At 25.7% G+C, this 26,346-nt stretch overlaps 1 protein-coding gene across 1 annotated transcript in view; it reads left to right on the plus strand.

Annotated features, from left to right (window-relative positions):
* The first annotated feature begins 6,596 nt into the window (after nucleotides 1-6,596).
* Nucleotides 6,597-26,346, plus strand: part of LOC148234799 (trissin receptor-like) — a 51,536-nt gene continuing 31,786 nt past the window's right edge. The window contains exon 1 of the mRNA XM_088185984.1: nucleotides 6,597-6,654. Within this exon, the coding sequence (XP_088042110.1) occupies nucleotides 6,597-6,654 (58 nt within the window). The remainder of the gene's footprint in view (nucleotides 6,655-26,346) is intronic.

A 26,346-nucleotide genomic window follows, 5' to 3' on the forward strand; every position in this document is an offset into this window, starting at 1 on the left:
ATCACAAAATTAATTAAGAAATTTTGCTGAAAGATTTAAATGATTTTTTTTAATTAATAATATAAATAAAAAAACTATTTTGGGTGAAATGATTTTTTTAATGGAATAAATATAGTAGTATTTATTTATTTATTTATACATATACTATTGCGCTTAATACTGGACTTGTATAATCTCTTGTCAAGCCTAGACGCGTGTACAAAATAAAAATACGATTCTATGAACAAATAATTAACGCGCTTTTCTACCCTTATCCATGACTTCCAATTTGTGGAACATCTATAAGTACCATGCGTCGTTAACGCACCTTAAAAGCTTTATAGGGCTGATACTAGAATTACTAAAATATACAACAACCATTAATGTCGTAATCAACATCGTTGCTACTGAAATATATTAAAATAAAATGTAAAATTGTGTCTTTTTTACGCATAAAAATGTTTTTTTACACTATACTATAAAAAGCTTTCCAATTTTGTACTCGCGGATATATTTAAAGCCGTTATAATGTACGTTTAGCTTTCGCTTTTGAAACTTTATTGAAAATTAACGAGAAACTTAGCGAACGGTGAAATTGTAGTATAGCCTAACGGTAGATTTGGCGATTGAAATAGAATGTTTTTTTTAGATAAATAAAAATATAAATATAAGGGATGTAATAAAAAGTGAGTGGGATATTTTGAACTATTTACGTTTTTATTACATATTCTTTATTGTTATACTAATAAGTTTATATGCGTGGTTATGTACAAATATTATTTTTATTTATTATTTAAATTTGTCACTAATTTTAGACAGTCTCAATTTATTCATAATAATTGTGTGCATTAGGAATGTTCGATACTTGTGTAATAAATTATATATAGATACATGAATATATCGTTTATTTTGTATTTACAAGTCGTAGTCTAAAAGGCGTCGAAGTGGCTCAAAAGCGACAGCTAAGCTGGACAAAAATCTAATGATTGAACGGTCAAAGATACGTTTGTTTTTGTTTTTGGAAAGTAATGTCTAGTTTAGGTCTACATTTATTTATTCGTTTTCATCTCTCTGTAGCGACTGCATTTAAATCAGTTTGTTATGATTTTTTTTGCGATTAGTGTGATTATTCAACAAATTGTTTTTGAAACACATTTTATACTATACCACAAATTCTTCATTTAATATCGGGTGCTATTTGTGACAAATAATAAATTTAAAGCGTCTAATCACGAGTCTATTATCTTTAAAATAATTATATGGCGGTAATATCAAACGTGCTTAGATACAATATAAATAAGCTTACTTTATGTACATAGCTCTTTACGGTCTATATTATTCTCGCATAGCGTAAAATATTCACTATTAATTTACTTATTAATCTTGCCACAATTGATTATATAAATATTTTTAAAATAATCATATTTATAAACTTTAAATATGAATATATTTAAACAAATAATTAAAATAATTTGAAAACATGAAAAAGTTGCGGAGGCCGTTAAAAGTTGGCAACCTTGGAGCATGCGGCACACTGGCGAAACAAACTATGTATAATACATACTTTATTTGGGATGTGCTTAATTTACAACTATTCGCTAATAGGAATATCATAAAATATTTTTTAAGTTGTATGCTATAAAATTTTTATAACATAATTCATAACATATTATTCTCTAATGATAAAATATAATAATCTGTATAAATATATTATTTTTTGTCCAATTCAAAGCTATAATAAATTTCAGTAATTATTACATTTTTATCTAAAGGATATTTTTCTAAATGTTTATTATGTTTTCTTTAAAAATATATTGAAAAAACTAGTACATTTATTTGATTAATTATATGTAGCTAATTGATTACGAAAAAAGGTATATACTATATTTTTTTAAATTATAAATGAACGATCTAGGTTATACCTACGATTTATAAAATTGAAAAGGTGTAAGTTTCTGCATAAAGTTGTTCATTACAAATATAGTATATATTAGTTTTTAAAGGTTTTTTTAGAGGTTCGCAAGTATTTATATTATTGGAATCTCGTGTATGTCTTCAAACACATGAACGGTTGATGATGAGCCACTGTAAGCACGAGCACGAGTAACGGCTGAAGTTCTAGTGCGCATGCGCGACTAATTCAATACTCGATAAGCAATTCATGGCGCACGCGTATCGACTGCGAGAAACAGCAGGCCAGCCAGCCCGCTCGCGCTGCAGTCGGCTTTAGCCGCTCCCTCGGTATGGTTGTCTGTAGCCGATTTTCTGAGCGATTACGTTTCATAATTACTTAAATTAAATAAATGAATAAATGGTAAAATCAAAATTACAAAATAGGGCAATGAGAGTAGTCTTAAATAAAAATAGATTTACTAGTTTTAAAAGTATGATTGATTGATTGGAATGGTTGAATGTTCAAGAAATATTGAAGATAAACGTTTTAATTTTTTTATATAAGTAAGAAACTAATATGTTATCAAAGTATTTTATTAAGTATTTTATAAGAAATAAAGATGTACATAAATTTAATATTAGAAATAGAGATAATTTAAAGATGGTTAGGTATAAGAAAACGAGTACGACTAGAGAAATTTTGTACGGAGGTGTTAATTTATATATTAATATTCCTAGGACTTTTTATATTTTCTGTTTATGTTATATATTATATATATGTTTAGTTAAAAATTTGTTGATGTACAAAATAGCTATAAAGCTAAATAAATAAATAAGATTGATGAAATCGACGATGACAAAAAAAACAATGAAACCTAAGAAAAAAGTAATGATATTCAAGATTATTTCCAGCGAGATAATGTTTACAAATTTTGTTTGTTTATGTTTAAAAAACCTATAGCAAAAAATAATAAGCCAGAAAAAATATCACGATGTCAAATTTAAGTAAACTTTAATTTAGTTACGACATAGATGCTGTAAAAAATATGGCGATTTATATACTAAGGTCAATTTTTTGACATTTAAATTTAATTTACTGTAATATAACAAACAACCCAAATTAAAAATAGATAATTAGCATTGCTTGGTGCAAAAGGAGAGGTACATATAAATTTGCAATTTTTTATATTTCTATTAAATAATTTATAATTTTTACTTTGGTATTAAAAAAATACTAAATAATAGAAATATATTTACACAAGCGAATATATTAAGGGCAAAAAATCTGAAAAATAAGCTTTAAAAGTATGTTAATATAGGCATTATTATTTAATATTAGAATTATTTTTTGTAGCTACATATATTAAAACTATTTGTGATATCTATATAAATATATCTAAAGAAAAAAAATATATATGTATCTAAAAATAAAAATAAAAGTAAATTTATCTAAAAATATATAAAATAAAATATATCTAAAACTATTTGCGATAAACTAGTAAAAATGTATTTAAACTAATCAATCGTTTACAATTACTAGAAATAATTGTAGTTAAAAATTATTTTATCTTTTCTTAACGCAATTTTATGCTAAATCAATATGTATTGTCAACGGCACAACTACCAAAACAATGTATCATTTTGACGACTTTGCCAATGCCATAAAAGGTCAGAGAAAATATTCTTTATCCAGGTGAAAAACAAATTCCATTGTTGTTGGACTTACGCAATCCAGGACGCATGCATTTATTGCAATAACTATTAGAGAATATCATATCAAAACTGATTTCAGCTCCGGCTATAAATCACCCAGAATATATCAGTGAGGTTTTCCCAATTTCTCAACACTTTACCAGCCCAATCGCTGATGTAAGAAAATCACTTCCCAAGTAAACTTTATACTTTGAAATACACAAAAGTTTAACCCCAACTTTCGACGAACCAACTTCTCTTTCATTTGAGCTAGTTCAATCAAGCAGTCACGTTGTATCGCCTCGTGCTTGTTTTAAATACATTTTGAAATATATTTGTATAGTCGCATTTTTAATATTGATTCTGATGGATTAATATATTATTATAGTACATATTTATTAATACATATATTCTAATATAATACGCTAACATTGACTTTTAAGGTTATATCAAATATATTACAATTTAATGAACAACAACAAAATCCGCCATTAGTTCTGGTAATTTTATATTATTGGATATGTATAAAATATCGTGTACTTCAATAATAGTCGATTAAAATAACCGCAGGCTTGATAATGTAATAAATTTCCCACGCATATAATTTGTGGATATCGTTTAAATTTACACTTGAGAAAATCCATCTCATACAAGAAAACGATAAACAATAACATTACTGGTCGTTAACTAGCTTCGATTTTCCACAGAAAATGTTCAGTGTTCGTTGAAATGTTATTCATTGTATTCCTTTAGAGCAGTGAAAATGCTACGCCATGACAAGACACTTTGATTTAAAAGTAAGATTAGGGTTCGAAGGTCCAATGCTTTCAAAGTCAAATCAGCGAAAATGATACATAGTTTGACTCGAAAGCTTTCATCTCAAGAGTTCATGGACTAAATTACGTAGAATATTGATGTTATTTGCTCATAACCTATGTATAATATATAAAATCTACACCGCGTAATTATTTTAGAATTTTTAAGCATAATTTGCTTTTGTATATCTAAAATATTAGCAAGTTGCTTAATTAATATTATTTATTTAAATAAAATATATAATTTCTTTACTTATAAATGACTAAATGATTAGATAATTTAGGAACAATTTAAGTCTGTGTTGTAAAATAAACCTTTCTCTATAACCACATATATATTAAATATAACATATATTATTAAAAATTTAATATAAATAAATATGATATTATATTACATTTTCTAAGAAATTGAAATGCTTCAAATATTTATTTTTGTTATAGAACTTTTGTTATATATGCTTATATAACATATGGTTATAGGTTATTATTTAAGGTAAATATACTATACCCTAAGTAAAGAACGAGAAAAATATTTGACAATTGTATCCTTCTAGATATTATTAAATGTGTGGCAATAGTATTTCATAATGCTAAAGCGGTACAATATACAACTATATTTCATATACTTGGTATATTCATATATAATATATATAAAATGAAATTATGATTACTATGTATAAAAAATATTTAATAAATATGTCATTTTTGCACTGTTAATTAGTTACAAATTATAATTTAATTTGTTCTCTCTCGCGAATTTAAGCGAAAGATTAATTTAACTGAAACATGGCTTCTTGTAACCTTAATATATATGTCCCAAAAGTACGCGATGAAGTAAAATTAACGTTAAATTGTATTATAACGATGTTAATTAAATTATTAGAACCACTTGTATATAAGTAAAATATATTATTATTTTAAATAAACTGTGAATTTAGGCGAGTAATGAATTCATGTAGAAAATTGTGAGGTTTAATACTTTATAATAATTATTTAACGGGTTTGATTTATTGCGACGTTTTAAAGAGCAGTTAGCTTAAACTTTCCTAACTGTCTATACTAAAATAGTAATATATAGCAAAAGTTGATTTAATGAATGATGGGTTCAAAAGTTTTCTTGAGAGAAATTCGATAATATAATTTCTACGTAGTTAATGTTCAATTTTCAATAAAAAAAAAAAATGGGTAACAGCAGTTTTAATTTAATAATAATAATAATAAATAATATAAGGCAATATTATTAAACTATTTTATTAAAATAAATCGTTTATTAAACTTTCTACTTACATCTAAAGGTCCAATTTTTACAGTTAAAAATAATACTGGTTTGATTTTTAAAGAAAATTTTTATGCACTGTATTTTTTTTACAATTTTTACATAAAAATTAGTATTAAAAATATTTAGGTAAAAAGTTTTTTTTATTATTAATATTTTTTATAAGCATTTCGATAGGACCATTTGTAATCTTGCGACAAAAAAATCTTATAAAACATATTGATTTATACGTGTTCTTTTGACATTGTCAGCTTAATACAGATCAACAATTTTGAAAACTTTAAAAACATCCAGAACTATTGGAACAATGCGTTGGTTGGCTCCCAATTTTTTTAGACAAGCAGGTACCAAACAATTTTACGTTTTGCTAATCTAACCGATTTTCGAAGATCTAACAATATTTTTATCAGTCAAATAGTATGTTTCCGTCCTAAAACATATCACTGCCCTAAACATTACTGGAACGGTGAAGTTTTTTAAAAAATTTTAAAGGTATATGGCCGTATAAAATCATTTTACTACCAATACACTCAGAACCTTATTGCCTTAGAAAACATGTCCAAGTAAGCAGTCATTTGAACTCTAAAAGCTTAATTTGATCTACGAGACGACTTAAAATACGACTAAAAATTTGTAATTCGTTCTTAAAAAAAATCATATTGAAAAATAATTTCCAATAAAAATTTTTCAAGTTAGTTTTTTATTATATAATTATTAGGATCGGGAATTTTTTTAAATTTTTGTTTAATCTACTCGATTAAAAAATTACACTTCGTAAACAATCATATATCAGATTAAATTTTATTTAATCTACCTTTTGTAGTATAAGGTTTGAGAACACTAGGGGTGTGACTTCATAGCCAGTAAGACGCAGCGTGGAATCTAGTTAGAGTTTTATTACATTATATATACATATGTTGCAAAAGATGATAAATGGCAAGATGTTTTATCCGAGCGGTGTTGGAGAAGCTGGCGGAGGGATGATGTCAGTCTGTGATTGTATGTTGTCTGCGGGCGGCGGGCTTCTGTTGGTCTCCTAGAGTAACTGCTAGTGACTGCTCCCTACTCATCGGAATTCAGGCTTAAGTATATAGGACTGACCAATCGCAATAATGCAGCAATCATCCAGCCAATCGCTTCTAAGAACGGGCAAGAATAAGGGACGTGATTGCGACTCTCTAAGGCACTAAAGCTCGCAACCGAAAATCACCGAGCATTGATTGGTTGTCGACACTGTCCTATAATAACAGATAAAGTACTTCGCTACATTCAGGTTATAAACAATGGAGCCATATTCGAAGACGCTATGAACTAGCGTATCACCAATGAATTATTTAAGTGACATGCGCTCCGCATGACAAAGCCGAGCATCTACGACGCCTTATCGCAAATTGGCGATGTGCATAGAAAACTCCATCACTACTCAAACGTCACTTTTAAATCATAGATGTAAGTATTTCTGAAGATAAAAATACTTCTGCCTAATATATAAGAGAATTCCGCAGGGAAAGAGGATCTGGAAAATATGATAATGTGACACTTGGAGATGCTGAAAGGTAGTCGATTTTCGATCGACCATCTTTACAGCGATTTCAGCTATTTCTGTAAAGACAGTGAATCTGTATTTGTGTGATTTTTAACTCAAATAAGTGATAATAATAATTTTAAACAAAACATGTTTTTAGAAAATATCTATGGCATATAATATAAATTTCTATGGATATGATTTTTTCACAAATATTGCGATGATAAAATCAAGTAATAATAAATTGGCAGTTGGCTAACGAATATCAATGAAACAATTTAATCTGTAGTAATAATTTAATTTCAGTGTTATTCATTAACCGTCCGCTCAGTTTTTATAGCAATAGTTTTGTGTTTTTGACTGGAAAAATATTGTTGTGCTTTGTGTTATTATTCATATATTTTATACAACGTTTAACGCTCTGCATCTGCACATATGTGTAATTTAAAAGTAAAAAGTGTTATGTAATCATTGCCATATCATTTTTATTAGGTTTATACTATAAAACTACATTTTTATTAAAAATATTTAATTTAAATATTTACAAATTTTGTAGTAAAAAATGTGTAATTTTTCGAGGAAAGAAGTTTCTCTGTTTCATCGTTAGTTTAATTAATGTCATTTCATTTAACGATACCTAGTAAAGTTTCTCACTAGGATACGATAAGGAGAATAAAAGTAATTTAGTCGTAAACCCTTTGTTTTTGCCTCATCAGCAAGTGAGTGAGGATAAGGGCTATCGTGCCCCGCGGGATCTTGTCAGTCGCACTCTGACCACGAGTCGCAACACACCTGTCGGTCGCGTTAAAGTTCCATTCAAAGTCCCGAGGGAACGAAAGTACTTTTTCGTTGTAAGATGTGAGACATACGAAGATTTTTATCGAACGCTTGACTCTGAAAATTTTTACCTTTTTTAGACAGTGCATATAAAGTGTGAATATCGAGTAAAAGCAAGTATTTTTGTGATGTGATTTTTTTTATAAATATTCTACATTCAAGTTCGAATAAATACAAAATAATTAATTAAGAAATGGTTTTTAAAATACATTATTAATAAATTAATACATATTAATGGTAATTTAAGTGAAAAAATATGACGCAAAATAGCTAACGGTTTTGGAGTTGGCATTCTTTAAACTGATATGACGTAAATATAGAAAAATCACGTATTACGTAAAATCATCTGCAAGGATATTATCTGAAATATGGTTAATAAGTATTTATTAAATTACATATTATTGCTCTGTTGCGTTATTAATTAATATTGAAATTAAAATTCAAAGCGGTCAATAATCTTTCATAGATTCAAGTAATTATTAAAAAAATTCAAGATTTTTTTAATAGATAAAATTTGTAAATAAATATTTCTTGTTTACGACGATTATTTTAAATATTTTTTTAAATAAAATTTCATTAAATTTAAAAAAAGTATATAAATTGATGGCAGTTCTAGTATAATATTTTTGTTAACAAAATTTGATTTTCTTACTCAAAGCATATATATAATGATAGAAATTATTTCATTGATATTTTTGCTAAAATTCGCTGTTTTATATTATGTTTTAAATTAATTTTTATATTTTTATTGTCAACTAAATAAAGAGTTCATTATTAGAGCTTATTGAAATTTTACTAGAAATGTTAAAACTAGAAGTGTATATTATTAGACTATAAGCAGAGACAGTTCTATTTCTAAAGATAACGCTTCAGCTGAATATATCCTGAATCTATAGCTTATTTTTCATCAATTTTTTTCTAAATCACGATGAATATTGGTATAAATTGCTTGTCTATATAAGTTATATTTGCAAAAATCTACTTAAAAATTATTCTATCAGTATTAAAACAATTTCTGATTTTTTGACGTACATATAAAATTAATTTTTATATAATATTATTCAATTTTTTTATTATTTTTTATTTTATTAAAAATATAAAGAATCCATTTTATATTAAAACAGCTCTTTAAAGACTAATATTATTTTGTATCCTAATTAAAATAATATTTTATAAAATCAAGAGATTACGTATCTCGTTTTTTATCAATGAAATTATCTGTTTTTAGTTTATTTTGAAAAAAATATTAGAAGTAGACAATAATATCTATATATGTAAATACAGAGTTTTAGTCTGAGAAATTATTTGAACGTCACATTGCATATCGTAAAATTTGCATTTTTTAATGTGAATTCAATTGTAACAATCATCTATACATGAGAGTAAATAGTGCGGGAGTAAAAATCTGCAAAGATTTTTTATTAATTTTATAATTACACTTATATGTACATCTTGATGATGGTTAAAAAATCCGACTAACCTTATTTGACCGGCGCCATATCAAAAGGGTGCAAGACAAAAGAGCGCTGACAAAATTAACCAACGCAACGACAAAACAGCGCAACGGATATATAAAAAAATAAAAAAACGAAAATATAATAATATTAATTAAAAACTAGCATTATTTTTTATTTATTTAATTTATTTAACTTAATATTTAATTTTCACACCAAAAATACATATAATTTATAACATAAATATTATAATTTATTTATTAATGCACGAAGGTGTTTTTTTATTCATTTTATTATTGCGGATTCTTCTAGCAATAATACAAATTCACACCTGCGTACATTATTCTATTATTATTTTCCTATATGTACCTAACTATCCCTAATTTTTTTCTATTTCTGGTAATAAGTACATGTACATCTGTATTTCTTATTACATAGATTTATATATAAATACTAAAACATTCATCTTCAATATTTTTTGAACATTTAACACATTCCAATCTATTAATCTTGTTTCTACAATTAGTAAAACCATTTCCATTTAATAAAAACGAGAAATTCTATAAAACATAATAACGATGAATAAGAAACCTTTTTTTTTGATTTTGAATTTTTTCTGTTCTTTTAATATTATTTAATTTAATTAAAATTAAGTTAAAAATATTTTAAACGAATTCTATGAATATTGAATTCCCTTAGTTTTTTGTGATTTAAAAAAGCAGAATCAAATAACCTGTAATTAAATTGATTAAATATAACTGAATAATAAAATTGCCAAATATTATTCAACATAAAAAAATGTAATTTAATTTTATATATTTTTTTAATTTATGCGTTGTGCTGTTTTGTCATTGCGCCGTTTTATATTGTGCTATTTTGTCGCTGTGTCCCTTTATCCGCGCATTTTTGCCCTGCGCTTTTTTGATGGGACACCTACGTAAACTAACTTCACTTTACCTAATATTCTTAACTATAACACAGCAGCATTTTGCATTCGTAATTATCTAAAAATATAACAGAAAATCAGTTATTTTTATCGCACATCTGCCAAAAAAATAAAAATTTTATTTAAATTATTTTTTTATTTGCACCAATTTTAAATAGTAAATATATAAAACATATATTACAAATAAATCATTGATCAAATATTTTCTTAGATTTTAATATAAAAAAATTACGAGAGTTAAAATCCGCAAACGTTTTTTTGCTTGAGAAATTATACTCATTAGTGCATCTTTTGCTGGAAAAAAAATCCGATAAACATCCCTTAACCTCACTTAAGTACACTTGAGATTTTAACTATTAAACTGAAATGTTTATATCGGTAACTAATAATAATAATATAACATACAAATAGTTGTATGTAAAATAAGGCTATTCATATCGCACATTTAACAATCAAAGTGTATGATGTAAATATATAGTTTATTACATTGCTTTAATTTTATACAGCAAAATATTACTTTGTTACGAATAAGTCAATAAAAAGCCTCTTATTATGTAAATTCAATTCTAACAGCTCTCGATACATACGAAAATTGCTAACACTTTATTTTTATTTTGAAAATACACTTTTCAGTGCTTCTTTTGCTAGTAAAAAACCTTAACTAAGCTTACCACACCTTACTTTAATTTTAAACTATAAAACGGCAAAATTCAACAACGTTAAATGATTAAAAAATAATGATAAACCAATAAGTAATTTGACTTTTCTTATTGCACATTTATTCAAGTAATAATAATAAATATACATTGTTAAAATTGTTAGTGTAGGTGTACATTTAATTAATTAAATTAAACAGATTGTTAGTATACATTGTCGCATAATGTAGGTATTGCATAAACAAAATCCTCAAAGGTATATTTATTTAACAACTTTTTTGTGAAGAATTTGCTGGTTAAAACACGGATAAATCTAAAAGTAAAAGTTAAATTAAAAAGGTACTTTTATAAAAAAAATTCAATTATCAATATTGAAATAAATTCGATTTGCCAAAAAAATGTATAATATTTATTTTATATATATATTAAATATATGGTTAAAAAAAACTGTTTTATTTAATTTAATGAATTTCTTTCATATTTTTCTTAGTGGTTGGAAAGAAGCGATTTTAGAATTTTAGTCTATATTTATACAATATTAAGGTTGTGTGATCAATCAATGTTAGATGTTAATGCATATATCAATGTGAAAAAAATGTTTATATATTGTATTATACATAGTTATGTAATATTGACAGTTTTATGAATGATTACTCATTTATTTTATATTATTAAAAACATGTTTTATACATTATCCCTGAAAAATACCGAAAAAACCTGAATAATTTCACATTAAAGCTACCTATACATATGGTTGGATTTAATCAATATGGTTTGACCTCACTGTGCTTTTGCTCATCTGATTTTTCTTCGACCGTCGTTGGCATTTTAGTCGCACAAATAGATTATTTTCGTTATAAATAAAAAAACTCATTATTTAGTTAGAGATATATTATATAAAAAGCTAAATAATAATACACTCTTGCTAGGCACGGAGTAACAATAGTTACACGTTTTTTGCTAAACTTTAATTCATTGAAAATAAAGCAAACACAATAATATTTAACATGTGATTCTACATCACAAATGTACTAGAGTCAATAAATCCGTAAAAGTTTTGTCTGATCCTAAAACTAAACTTTTAAATATTTTTTTTTATTATAGAATTGTTTTAAAATTTATGGTATTTTATGGTGCGGCATCGACATATAATTTATAGTAATAAAAATATTGTCAGCAATTTTAAATTATAAAAAAATCAAGTAATTCGAAAAAAGCATATAAAAACGTAAATTACTATTTATTAAGGCATAACAAAATTAATGTAGATAACACAATTAGAAAAACAGAGCAGATTTTTTGCTACTGATCTTTATTTACGAAAACCATGTTGTTAATCAATTAAGTATCATTCAATATAGTTTCCATAATACTGATAAATTTTATTTTTTAATATAATAAAATTTATTTAAATCATAGGTTCATTTTTCATTGTATGTATAAAAGACACTTTTGTAATTGTTCATTTATTAGGAAAAACCGATTTTATCCGATAAGCGTCTCAAACGACGATTCTCGCTTCCCGCATACAAAGTGTTAAATTAAACATATTGCCCTCTTATGGTAGTAATCTTTATTAGTAAGATGGTAATATACATTTATGGTTTTACTCATAGTACTTTCACACTTAATAGACATGTTATTATAACTTGTTATTGATTAAATTATGTGTCGGCAGCATACGGTCCACTGGTTAAAATTATCTGGCCCGCTGTTCCCAAGTGAAATATCATATTACCTACTCGATCCGCGGTGTCGAGAAAATAATTTTGTTAGAATTCGAGTATGATATTAATATTTTATCAAGATTAGAAATTATGTATAAAGCAAAAATATATATATTAAAGGGTTATCATCAATTTGGTTTCAATCATTTCACTATTTAGTTGCAATGAAAAAAATTGCTGTTTATCAAAAAAATATTTTGTGAATAATTAAAAAATTAAGGCCAGAAAAAAGTATGAGTTTAAACCAATAGTAAAGCATTAGAAATTTTTTATAAATTAAATTAAGTATTATTAAGGAGCAAATAGTGTTTTCGGGTGTATGTAGTTAGATTACAGATGAGATTTCACAACGAAAGATTTAAAATATATAAATAAATTATTGCTAATTTAAGAATTTTAATAAATTCTTACAATAAAATTAGAAAAAAAAACAATTAATACCGGTATTACCGGTATTGATTGTTTTTTTAATAATTTATTTTAACATTTTTCTAATAATAAATTTCGTAATTTCTTTTTAATATTTTTTATGTATTTTTCGGCTTTTGTGGACTTTTCTATATCAATTTAGAGGCTCTCAATACTTTTTTATTTAATTAATGTAACATATATTTTGTTGTATTAATTTATGTACTATTTAATTCATAAAAAAATATAATGTTTTTAATTTATTATTTTTTTAGTTATATATATAACTTTCTGGGGTACCTCAAAACAGTTAAAGATCGACCGCCGTACATGTACGGCGATACTCTTCAAAGGCAGAGACACACCATCGTGTCGCGGCGCGACGTGATGCGTCAGAATGGTATCATTTCATACATTTTACACATTGCGTCACGACATACGGGTTCACAGTGATGTCTTTCTACCCATATAAAATGTATGATACTGATACTATTCTGACTTGTAAGGTCACGCCACGACACGATTGTGTCTCTGCCTCTACAATGAGCATTATTTAGTTAGGAAAATATCTTTTTCAGCAAACAAAATCTACGGTTTTGAGTAAAAAAATTTTTTTTGTATGTACCAAAGGTCAATTTCTGCCTCAATACCGATAATACCGGGATTGCAATCCCTGATAATAATGTCTTTATCAACATATTTTGAGATGCGAAGGACAAAACGACGCCGTCAAAAACGCGCAGAAAAATAGTATATCGGCAAAAGCGCGCAAATTATTAAAAATAGCTGTACAGCGTTTAAAATAAATCTACATCTGTCTTTTATACAAGAATAAACATAAATAAAATCCGCAAAAAGTAAAATAAAATCTTAATTCATATTCAATTATATTTTTGAACACCTTGTATTTCATAGAGCTTTTCTTATGAAAAATATATATTATAAAACTTTTAAGCGTATAGACACATCTAACACAAAGTATAACGTGCATAACTATATATTTTTTATTGGATTATGTAATTTATGAATAAGCATGGCTAATTTATTTCATGTTCTAGGTTTTAATAGATTATTTAAATAAATGGTTAGGTATATTGTATAAATTTATGAATATGTTTAAATTTGATATAAATTAATATCATATCCATATGTATAACATACACACACAAAAGTTTTCTTAATATTAAAGTATAACTAAATATAGCAAACTTGTTTATTTAATATTATGTATATTATATAAGAACTATTATTTTTTTGTATACAAGTTTTGGTTTGTTGAATATTTACCTATATTTTCTTGTTATAACACAAACTATAAATTTCAATTCAATAAACGCTGGGCGTGCAATATTGCTTGAGAATATATAGCTAAAAAACATAGATGACATAAGCCCGATTTTTAATTTACGGTTTACTATATATTAGTAGGTCACAGAATGCAATTAAGTAGAGAGTCGCGAAGCTGCAAATGTGTAATACCTATGGTATATATCACACATATGTATTATACATGTATGTATGTGTTTAATGAAAATTAATTTTCCTTACCCACACTTTTAAGACCCGCTTTGTTATTAAATTTAATAAAAAGCTTGATGTTTCAAAGGAAATCTGTGCCTCTTAATTGCTTTGATAAATATCTTAAATAAATTCGAGAAAGCGATTGGTCTTTAAGGCCCCACAAAAAACAAGAATAATGTTTTGCTTTAGAATATATAGTTGTCTATTTAAATGACGCAAATTAATCGCATATATATTTTATGTGCTGCACGAAACCCATCCTAATTTATCTTAAAACAAAAAATATTAGCTTAACTTTAACTCAATAAACTTCCAGCCGAAATCTAGAAGGTGATTAGATTACTAGGACAAATTCGACCCCTTTTACGGCATTTTCCGTGATTCTGAGCAGAGATTATTATGCCACGGGAATATACCAACTGCAAACGATTTGTTTGAGTTCATGCTGGGTTTTCCTTTTAGTTGTAGATATAAGTGGAGGACAGTTAAACCAGGCGTTTGCAGTTAAATATATATTTTCACAATAAAGCTCATAAGCTAACGAAATTTTATATTGTATGTCAGATTATAACGAAAGATTTAATATAAAATAAAATAATATACATAGAAATCATCAATCATTTTAAACTCAAAAAGGTGTGATTTAGTTTTTCAAATCAGTGTTAATCAACTATTAAAATATCTCTAGATGTGTTAATTAATTAAAAAATAGTGTTAGTTAATTATTTAAATATATCTTAAGGTCCTTAAATTAAAAATGGTAAGCTCTGCTGGATAAATATAGAAAATTAACTCAATTTAAAAGGGCTTAATCTAATGTTAATATTTTAAGACGTCATTTAATAGTTAATAATCTTTTTAGTGTAAAGTCTAATTTTTATACTATTATCTCGAAACACGTTTTTGTGGAGTTTTCTCTTATTATTTTTAACGCTTTATATAAAAAACGTTTTTCTTGATTACAGAGTAATATAAAAATACTATTTTTTGCCAAAACTATTCATTAGGCCGTCAAGCCTACATTTTGCTTTATTTTTCTATTGATATATATTTTTAATTTAAAATATTTTGCAATATGTAAACTGCTGCCGACTTTTCTGACCGTTATGATTTTCGACAAATCAACATTTACTTTATATTTTCACAAACAATACTATGTTTTTACCGAGACTAAAAAAAAATATACTTAATTTTGTTGCGCAGTGCAATAATTGATGAAAAGTAAGAAGGTATGTGCCAATATTTTTTAATAATAAGCTACTTCTTGTTGCGAATTAAAAAAACAGTAAAATATGGATCAAAATATAGATTTTATTTGTGGCTTATGATTTAAAAAAATAAGATTAAAAACAATGTATAGTTTTGGTGAAAATTATCTTCTCTAGAATCGCGATTAGTATTAATATTATTCCTTTTGGTCACAAAGAGCCAAAATATTGGCTCACCTTACTTATGCGAAAAATTCCAACAGCCGATATTTCGGTGCAAATTAAAATTGAATTTACCATGTACGATATTTTTTTATGACATGTGCGACGTGTCAACATAAAATAAATACATTTTCTTTATCTCAGATAAGTCAAATGGTATCTTGCAGTTTACAGTTATTCTATTTCTTAACAAAGAAATTATCATGCCATTTTATTATGATAGGGATGGCTGGCGAAGTAAAAAAAAGCAGGTATTGCGTAAACGTTCTTTTAATTCTAGAAAAATTACAACAGTTAAAAGATTTTCGCAAGAAATTGACAAAATGCACAAATAACTGCCACGCTTGTTCCCTGTAATTTTCAATCAAAGAGGTCCAATTCTTTTGCACAACAACGTGTGACCACACATCAAACGATTGCACCTGCATAGCTGAGTCATGTATTAATGCTCTATTTACATTTTTCTAGCGTTTTAAAAAAGTAGCCCAATACCTAAAGTTTATTAAAAATGTTGTTAACTTCAAAACTATAAAATGTTATACTTTAAATAATTATTTGCCGAACGTACGTCGATTTTATTAATGCTTACTGGAATTATTACTGGTCCTATACTTTAATTATTTTATCAATACACAACTTAAATTATAAAAAAATAATTTATTACAATATTAAAAAATTCTTAATTCAAACATATTAAAAATATTTTTTTTATACATTTATCTTTTTAAGTAGTTATATAATTGTTGAAATTTACACAGTTGTAGTTTATTTTTCGTATTCGAGCGCTAATGTACTACGTAAAAATTACGTTTCCCAACTCTTTTTGTTATTACATATTAATTCCATATATATTAGGTAGACCTTGTATATATAGATTTTGAGAAGGCCTTCGAAAAGTTTGTCAAAAGTTATAATTAAAAAAATTGTCGCACCTCGGTTACTCGGTTATTTTCGAGTTATTAGAGCGATTATAGCTGTATATATATATATATATATATATATATATATATATATATATATATATATATATATATATATATATATATATATATATATATATATATATACAGTTTTATTTCTTAACGGTGGATATTTTGGTAACTTCTACTTATATACAATATATATATATATATATATATATATATATATATATATATATATATATATATATATATATATATATATATATATATATATTATATTTTATAATATATATATATATATATATATATATTTATATATATATATATATATATATATATATATATATATATATATATATATATATATATATATATATATATATATATATATATATATATATATATATATATATATATATATATGCGAAAGATATGAGAAAGTGACATACTGTGGCACTTTCTTCTCTCCGTTTGCCATCAGATTAATTCTACGATCTCGGTGTGAATATTTCGGCTAAAGAAACTTCCACTAAATATCTTCGAATCGCTTTCGAGAGCAAGTGGATGTTCTTTCTTACGTAAACGACGTCTGCGATAAATCTTCCAAGGTGCTTGGCTTTGTTATGAGAAACTCATTTTACGTTGAGGATCGAAAAATATATTTGGTTACTATCCGTTCTAGTATTCCAACGCCATTATTTTAAAAGCGTTCTGATATGATTGACTAAGTTCTTGTTAAATAATACTATAAGGTGTTGCCGAGAATCAGACCATTCTGAAGGGATTCCAGTTTTGGGTTTCGGAATGTCTTTGAGAATCATGATCGCCTCCTCTTTTGATGCCTGCTAGAGTCAGGATGACCGCACTAGCCGACTCGCATATAGCTGTCGCTATGAGAAGCTGGTTCGGCTTTAATGTCAGCTATGAGGAGCTGGTTCAGCTCATATATTATGATTTTTATCATATTTTTTGTATTACAATAATGCTATGTAATATTTTTAGATCATCGTGACGCATTGAGGTAACTTGTTAGGTTTTGTTTGTCTTAATTTAATTAAAATTTATTTAAAAAATTATCTTACACGCCTTTAAATATTTTAAAATTAAGTTTGTAATCATTTATGTCTCTTTTTATTTTAGTGTCTTATTTATTATCAATGGCTGTATGTATATTATATATTTTCAATTCAATTTCTAGTCAAGAATTAATAAGAACCAGCACAGAATCAGTAAGTCCTGAGTTCGAATCCAATATGAAACACACTGTTTATCAATATTTTATCATAATTGGAAAGTTTTAAGTTTTCCTGGATTTTCCTAATATCACGGATAAATATCTTAATAGTTTTTAGTATTCTTCTCTTCAGATTTATTCGACAGTTTTATTTCTTAACGGTGGATATTTTGGTAACTTCTACTTATATACAATATATCATAACACATTTAAATACGATATACACGTAATCTAATTTTGTATTCCCTTTAACCTGCCTCGCTTGAACACACATAGAACGTTTTCGAGGGTCTCCTCTCTCGATGTTTCAATTTTCTGGACATTGTATAGAGGTAAATCAAATAAAAAAGTATCGGGAATTCGTTTCATAATATTGAACGTGTATAATGGATTCGTTATACGCAAATGAAATTGATTCAAAATTATAGTTATATTTTCGAATTTATTTTATGAAAGGATTCGTCCAAAATGTCGATTGGGCACAAAGAGTTAATAGCCAAAGATATATTGAATGCTTTTTCAAAGATGAAATAGAAAACCATTAGTAATATAAGGTTTTTCAATGAAATATAATTAGGTGCGGGTAATATCTTATTTTATAATCCATTTAGATAAAAAAAATATTTTTAAAAATATATTTGTAAAAAGCATATAAAACTGTTATACTCATTTTATTGACGGTCAAATATTATATAAGAATAAATTCATAGAAGTGCGATGTTTTCACTCGTAAATATCTAAGCTTCGGATATATTCAGAAGCTCACGTAAAATTTTAGCTTTCTTCGCATCATAAACAATGCCCAAAATAGACAAAAACACGTATGCAAAAAATCAAACGAAAATTGCTAGTGGCAGAAGATTGTTTATCCTAAAAAATATATGTAAATCGTGAATAAGATTTTTATTTACAAAATACACAAAGCCCTGCGGATTTATATTTTATGAAGTATATATTTGATATTCCTATTAAAAATATAAATGTAAATAAAAGTAATTTAATTTGTTATTGAAATGATACATAATACATTGTTTAATTTTAATATACAAATGTAATTATTAATACGTTTTTTATAATAAACTTAATATAAAAATCATCTTATGGTATATAAGGTAGATTTATTCGTGAAATGTTTTCATCATATTTTATATCGATAAATATTATAAATGAAAGGTTAAAAGTTATATAATTTGATAACTTATAAAACTTTAATGGTAAAAAATAAACATATAATATAAATCACTATTTATTACGCAATTGAATTTATTGAATATTAAATCTATATATACAAAATCATAACGAGTGTAATTTTTGTGGAATGGTCAATTAATATTATAGTGCTGCTAAACTACATTTAAATAAGAATAATAAATGTATAAAATTAAAATTATGATTTTGAGTTTAAATTATAATTTTACTAGTTTAATAAATTATTTTTTTACGTTTTAATTTTATTAAACCCATGTTTCAAAATAAATCAGAATATTAAAGTTAACCTTAATGTTTAATATTCAATTTATGTTTGCTCGAATAGCTACGCAATAAATATATATAATTTACTTTTATGGCGAAATAAATATTTACTAACAATTTTTTTTCTGGTTTAATAAATACACTTTTTTACGTATAAAATCAATATTTTGTAATACAGCGAATCGATATGATATGACAAAAAGTTACACATTAATATTTTAGTTGTTGTTGTTGTTTTCGATTGCTTATATTAAATGAGAATTTTATCAAGATGAATTTATTACAGAAAAGAGATTTTGAAATATATTTTCTACTTAAATATATTTTTCCAATTCGTTTCATTTTAATATCACGATTTTATTATTAAAATTTCCCGATAAATTTAAAATCCTACGATTTGACTATATATTGTAATATATTCTGGTCGATCGTTTTAGCCATAAACGAAACTGACATTTTGGACATAATGTAAGGTTTTGAGAAACTCAAATCGCGTTGTTTTACAGGATTAGACTTCATTCTTGACTATATATTGAAATTCTGGCATGTCAATATTCTTGATCTCATGAATGATTTTTCAAGAATTGTGGAAATGTACGAAAGTCACCCCGATCCACAAAAAGAGTGATTTAGATTTACAGATATATTCAATATCACTGTTTGTAAGCGCTAGTAGACCAACAAAAGAGTTTACATCCGCATCGTTCCACCATATTCATTATTTTTTAAATTTATTACATTCATGGCGTAGCGTTTATTTCATACATTTATTCAAGGTATTAAAAGACCGTGTCGGCAACAATGCTCGGTGACTTCAAGCTGCAAGCTTTAGAGTGCCTTAGAGAGTCGTGATCGCGTCCCTTATTCTTGTCCGTTTCGGCCATGGCATCAGCGCTTGAAAACGCTTCTCTTGCACGAGCTATCAACGTATATAGCTTTAATAGTTTTTTATGCTTAATTATTTATTTATTTATTCTAATATTTTATTTAGCTTAAGAGCTAATTTTTACATCAAACAAATTTTAACTAAGCATATATATAATACATGTTACATAAACAGAAAATAAAAATTAGCAGAGAAAATACTTTCAATGTTTTACTTAAAAATGCAAAGCTCTCGTGAAATATAGCTTAGTATGTTTTTAAAAATCTATTGTATAATAGAAACCATGGGAATATATTGCAGTTATTTACTGTATTAATTTTATCGTTTTTTTGTGGCTATTTATGATTTAATATTAATTTTTGCTACGAAGACACAATATATGAGTTAAAATAAAAAAAATTAAAGTTGAATATAAAATTGTGGTTTGATCTAATCTGTTGATTTTTTAAAAGGTTTTTAAAAATATTATTAAAATCGTAATTTCCAAACTATTTTAAAAATTGATATACCCTATTTATAAAATATTGCTTATCTGTCCCTAAATAGGAATTTGTAATGCAAATATTTTTTTCTCAATATAATCGTTAATATTTTTTATATATTTTAGTTTCACAAGAGAGACATATAACTTAAGAGATAAAGAATCAGTATAAAAAAAATAATAGTGACATCCGTTTTGTCACTTTAAATAACATAAAATAATATAATATCATATTTTGTGATTTTTTACTTACCACATGTAAATTATTATTATCGTCAGAATTACACATAACTACGGTAACTAGATTTTTAAAATATCCTAGGTGGACACTGTAAATAAAATGGTCATTATTATTGCGGGAGCTCAGTAAAAACATTTCTAATATTTTGTCCAAAGGGCATATCCTAAAAAAGATTTTTGGGAAGGATTGCTACGAGAGTTCCAAAAAGGGTTTTATTGAAATTTTTTGTTTAAAGCGGGTAAATAAGGACAAAAAAATAGATTAATGGAGATAACTGTGGACGTCTGATCACCTTAACATAACGCATAAGTGAGTTAGCGGTTCATAACGATAGTTTTTACAAATTATGCATAAGTGCGTCAGCGGTCTGCTATATGTTATATAAAAAATATGTTTTAAAACATCTACTACTACAAAAAAAATAGATTAGGTAGAAAAATCAAGGCTTTGTGGTATAATATTAAATATCATTGGAATATCGTTTTACATAGCCATAAACAGAAATAAAAATGAGGGTATGAAAAATTCGTAGCAAAAATTTGATCGATTACAAAGAATTTATAAAAATAATATTACTTTCAATATATTTTTTAAAGGTTATAAATATTGCTACATTATTTAATCTATAAAAAAGCTTTTAAGTTTCAAACATTTATTCTATAATAAAACATTAGTCGAATTTCTTAATTGCAAAATAATGTGTACTTACTATTATAAAATAATAGTAAGTACAAGTTATGGCATACATTTTTTTTTTCAAAAAGTTAAATTTTATACTTGAAACCAGCGCTATTCAACTAGCGGACCGCAAAAAAAAAAAAACGATTTTGAGCTCTGAATTATTTTACTGTCTTGTTTCATATATTCGTATAAATAAAATCACTTTTGAGGTGACATGAACTGATTTTTTAATTACCCAATCTTTTATTTATCCCCCATAAAATTTGCGAAAGAAAAAATGCCCGTAGACTAAAATAAGCAGGACAGACAGCGCTTCTTTAAATAATTAAATAATAAAAATAAATATTATATTTATTTCTGAAAATAGGATGTAGTGAATTTTATGGTCAAGGTTTTTAGAGTCGAGTTTTCATGTACCTCTATTTGCATTACCTAAAGGTGGGTCATTTGATGTTTACTAGTGCACATATGTTAGGTATGTGAGGTGACTGTAAACCAGTGGCGGTTCGTCCATATAGACTGCTGGGCTGCAGCCCTCCCAGTATAGAATTAAATATTTGAAATGTTCCTGTTTTAAATATTTTTATATATGTAACTTAGCAGTAAATTATTTTGGTCTAATATAATACATATTTTAGTTTTACTAATGATATATTTTTAATTCTTTGAATTTTTATTGCTGCAGCCTCGCCATTATAAATTCCTATGGACCGTTACTGCTGTAAATTAAAGCATAATATTGTTGACTTTTAATATATGATGTAAGTTATCATTGAAAAAAGGCTTCTATCTATAATTATACAAATATATTTTATCTTACGTTTTATGTTATTTAAAATAAAAAATGAGCTTAAGATTTATTTTATATCAGTTTTATTTTTTTAAAACAAAGAGCATGGGTTTTTTCAAACATTAACTCAAAATTTCGTTTTCATTTCACCAGCCATCCCTATCATAAAATGGGAAACATTTAGAATTATTGGAAACTGCTTTTTTTTAATTTGAGCCGAAATATCGGTTAGTGCTCAGCGTAAAATGTATTGTTTAGCGCGCATAGAGTAGTTTTTCAGCAGTATCTCAATATGGATGTGCTATTAGGTGGTTCTTACAATATTTTTTAACTAATAATGCAAAAATTCAGTCACAGAATTTTTCTCTTAGTTTGTTTGAAATGATAAAATTATAAAAGTTGTACAGGTTGTTAAAACACACAAAACTTATTCAATATATTATTAATAATCGTTGAATGTTATTTTTTTATTTCAATATTTTTTTTCATCGATGCTTGGAGAAAAATCCATATTTTCGATAGTGAATTTGAACGACCTACACCTATGTATGAAACGACAACGTTGACATGGCAAACTCGTAAATATACCAGCGTAAGCTTTGTTATGTCAAATAACTTTGATGAAGTTGTAAATAAGGCATGATATCCTCGGTTAGCGGAGATAAGAAAACAATTTTGTCGCAGGATACATGGCCGTATAAAGAGGTCTATATAGAATAATGTGCTAGCATACAAAAAGAAAACTTGGCTATGAAGATATTAAAATGCAACATACCGAGCACGAACCAAGCCTAACATGATTTTGACGATTCCCGTATAAAACGAGAACACAAAAGTTTATTGCGAAGTATCATATATTTATACACACATATGTGCGCAAGAATTCGTATATTGGTTCCGCTGTAATGATACAATTTAATAAAGACGTGTATTTCGAGCAAGTAGGTTATTTGACAATTGTGTTGATTTTGAGAAGAATGCCTTCATAGAAAAATATCAAAACATCAAAGAAAATATAAGCTATATTAAATTTAAAATGAAATGAATAAAATTGGTTTAGGATGTGATTATAGTATTATTTTGTATATAGTTTATTTTTTATACGTCAAGATATGTCAATCTTATAAGACGTTATTTTGATGCTGCAGCAATATAGTAATTAAAAATAAAATAAAAATATATCATTTTCAGTATAACGAAATTTTTTCTTAACTCCGTGAGCTTCGCTATACTGAGATTTTCCTACGACAATATTTTTATAAATATTTATTGAAACGTTAAAGAACATAATCGTATTTATTTAAATAATAAGATTTTTTAATAAATACATAATAAATCTTACATTTACTTTATTCTTAGAATATAAGTTTTAAGTCTAAAGATTTTTTATTAAAAATTTTATGCGAATTTTTTTAAACTATTAACTGCTTGAACTAAAAAACAAAAATTAAATTATAAAATTAAAAACAGTATTGTTGTTAATAATATAAATGCTCGTTATAAATAAAATAATGCTCACGCAAAATAATCGCAGTTTGTCCGAATTTTGCATTTACATAACACCCAGAAAAAGTATGAGTTAAATTATGCGAATACATAAACCGCAAAATCCTCTATCCGGAAGGATAAGATCTAAAGCTAGAAATTTTGCGCTCTGATCTTCGGGATAAATGTACCGGAAAATGTTTCATCCAATCCCACGCCTTTGAATTTTATTCGGAAAATATATCTAACTATATCCTGTTCATCAATTGCCAATCGCAATCACTCGAAAATACGACATCGGAAGGTTGTTCTAATTGATTAAAGGATTTGCACATATTGTAATAATAAAAATTTGCTTATATCCATTGAACTTAAAATAATAGTATAAGTCAATATTTTCTCAATAACAAACGTAACTTCTATAATTATACTGAAATTATATGACATATTCCAATAATATTAGACATGTTATATGCTATTATAATTTAATTATCTGTTGTATGAATTTATTTATAATTATATAATTAAATTATAATCTTAATATATTGAGTTAAGATTAACTTTGGGAATTAATAACTTATAATATTTTCTTATTTTATACAGAAATTATATGTTATATATTTCAATAATTTCAGACATGTCATATGCTATTTTAATTTATTTGTATTATGTATGAATATTTTTATAATTATATAAATATATTAAATTTAAATTTTGGGATACCTATTACAATTACAGATAATATTATTATTACATTCTCGAATACAATGACTTTAATTTTTCGTACTATTATTCATTCTTTATATTTTAAATATTATTTATAAAGATTTATACATAGAGAGAGTGAAAAGCTGCAAACCTTGAAAGTCTCATCTGGAGCTTTATGATAATTTTTCATTTAAAAATTTGGGAAAGATAAATTTTCAGGCACTGTCGCACATAAAGATGTATAATTTGCATGCTAACTGTACATTTAACGAAGGAAATAATTCTAATTTTCCAAAGACACGGATAAATGTGAAAGGGCGTTGTTGCGATTCAGCAACTTTTCGTTTATAACCAAGTATGCAAATTGAGTGAAATTAATGTTTCAGTTAAATTATTTCGCTATATAAAGCTTAGAGTACTAAATCAATAAAAAATAATATTACTTTGAACATTTATAAAATATATAAAATAAAGTACAAATTTATGTTTTTTAGTTGTGGCAAATGTTTTATTTATATACAATAATATATTTAATATATTTTTAATAAAATTTATTAAGTGGTTTCAGATGAAATGGCAGATTTTTAGCGATATATAAAACGATATGTTTTTAACTACACTTTAAACGATTTAACAATGAATGATTTTCTGTAATTAAAAATTAATATTTATTAGGTTATGAAGGCTTTTATATTAATTATCACTCTGATTATTAAATTTCGTATTTCCAAGAAAGAGGTGTAAATGTTTTAAAATGGGATAATTTGTACGTTAAAGGTCAGAGGTATATGGGAAATACGGTAAAATTTAATTTTGCAGTAGTATTTATTAAATAATTAAATCTCGCATTTTACCAATACTTAATGTTTCATGGTAATGTTTTATGCATAGTTTAAATTTTCTTATAATATAGTCATGTTTAGTTTAAGAAACAACCGTTTAGAAATTTCATTAAATTTCACAATATTGTCACTATAGTTTAAAATTGATATGATTCAATTAATTCAAGAAACGATAAGTCTATGAAAGTATTCAAGTGGCACGCAAAAGTTTTTTTGATAGCACGAAAATGCCAATTTATAAAAAAAATGTCCATAACCCAGACAACCATTAAAGTCCGATGGCTCAACATATGTGCCATACTTGCGGCAATAAACCCCTGTGCCATGTTTCTGGCATATTTTTTTATTATAGTGCAAGGATCCTTAACCTTTTGAAATTTTTATCTAATTAAACTGTGTTTTATTTATTTATAAAACAAGTGGCCGTCTGGTGAAATTTAACC

This window comes from Plectrocnemia conspersa, unplaced genomic scaffold (genome assembly GCF_051122295.1).
Source record: "Plectrocnemia conspersa isolate PC_06_02 unplaced genomic scaffold, ASM5112229v1 ptg000005l, whole genome shotgun sequence".
Classification (NCBI taxonomy): Eukaryota; Metazoa; Arthropoda; class Insecta; order Trichoptera; family Polycentropodidae; genus Plectrocnemia; species Plectrocnemia conspersa.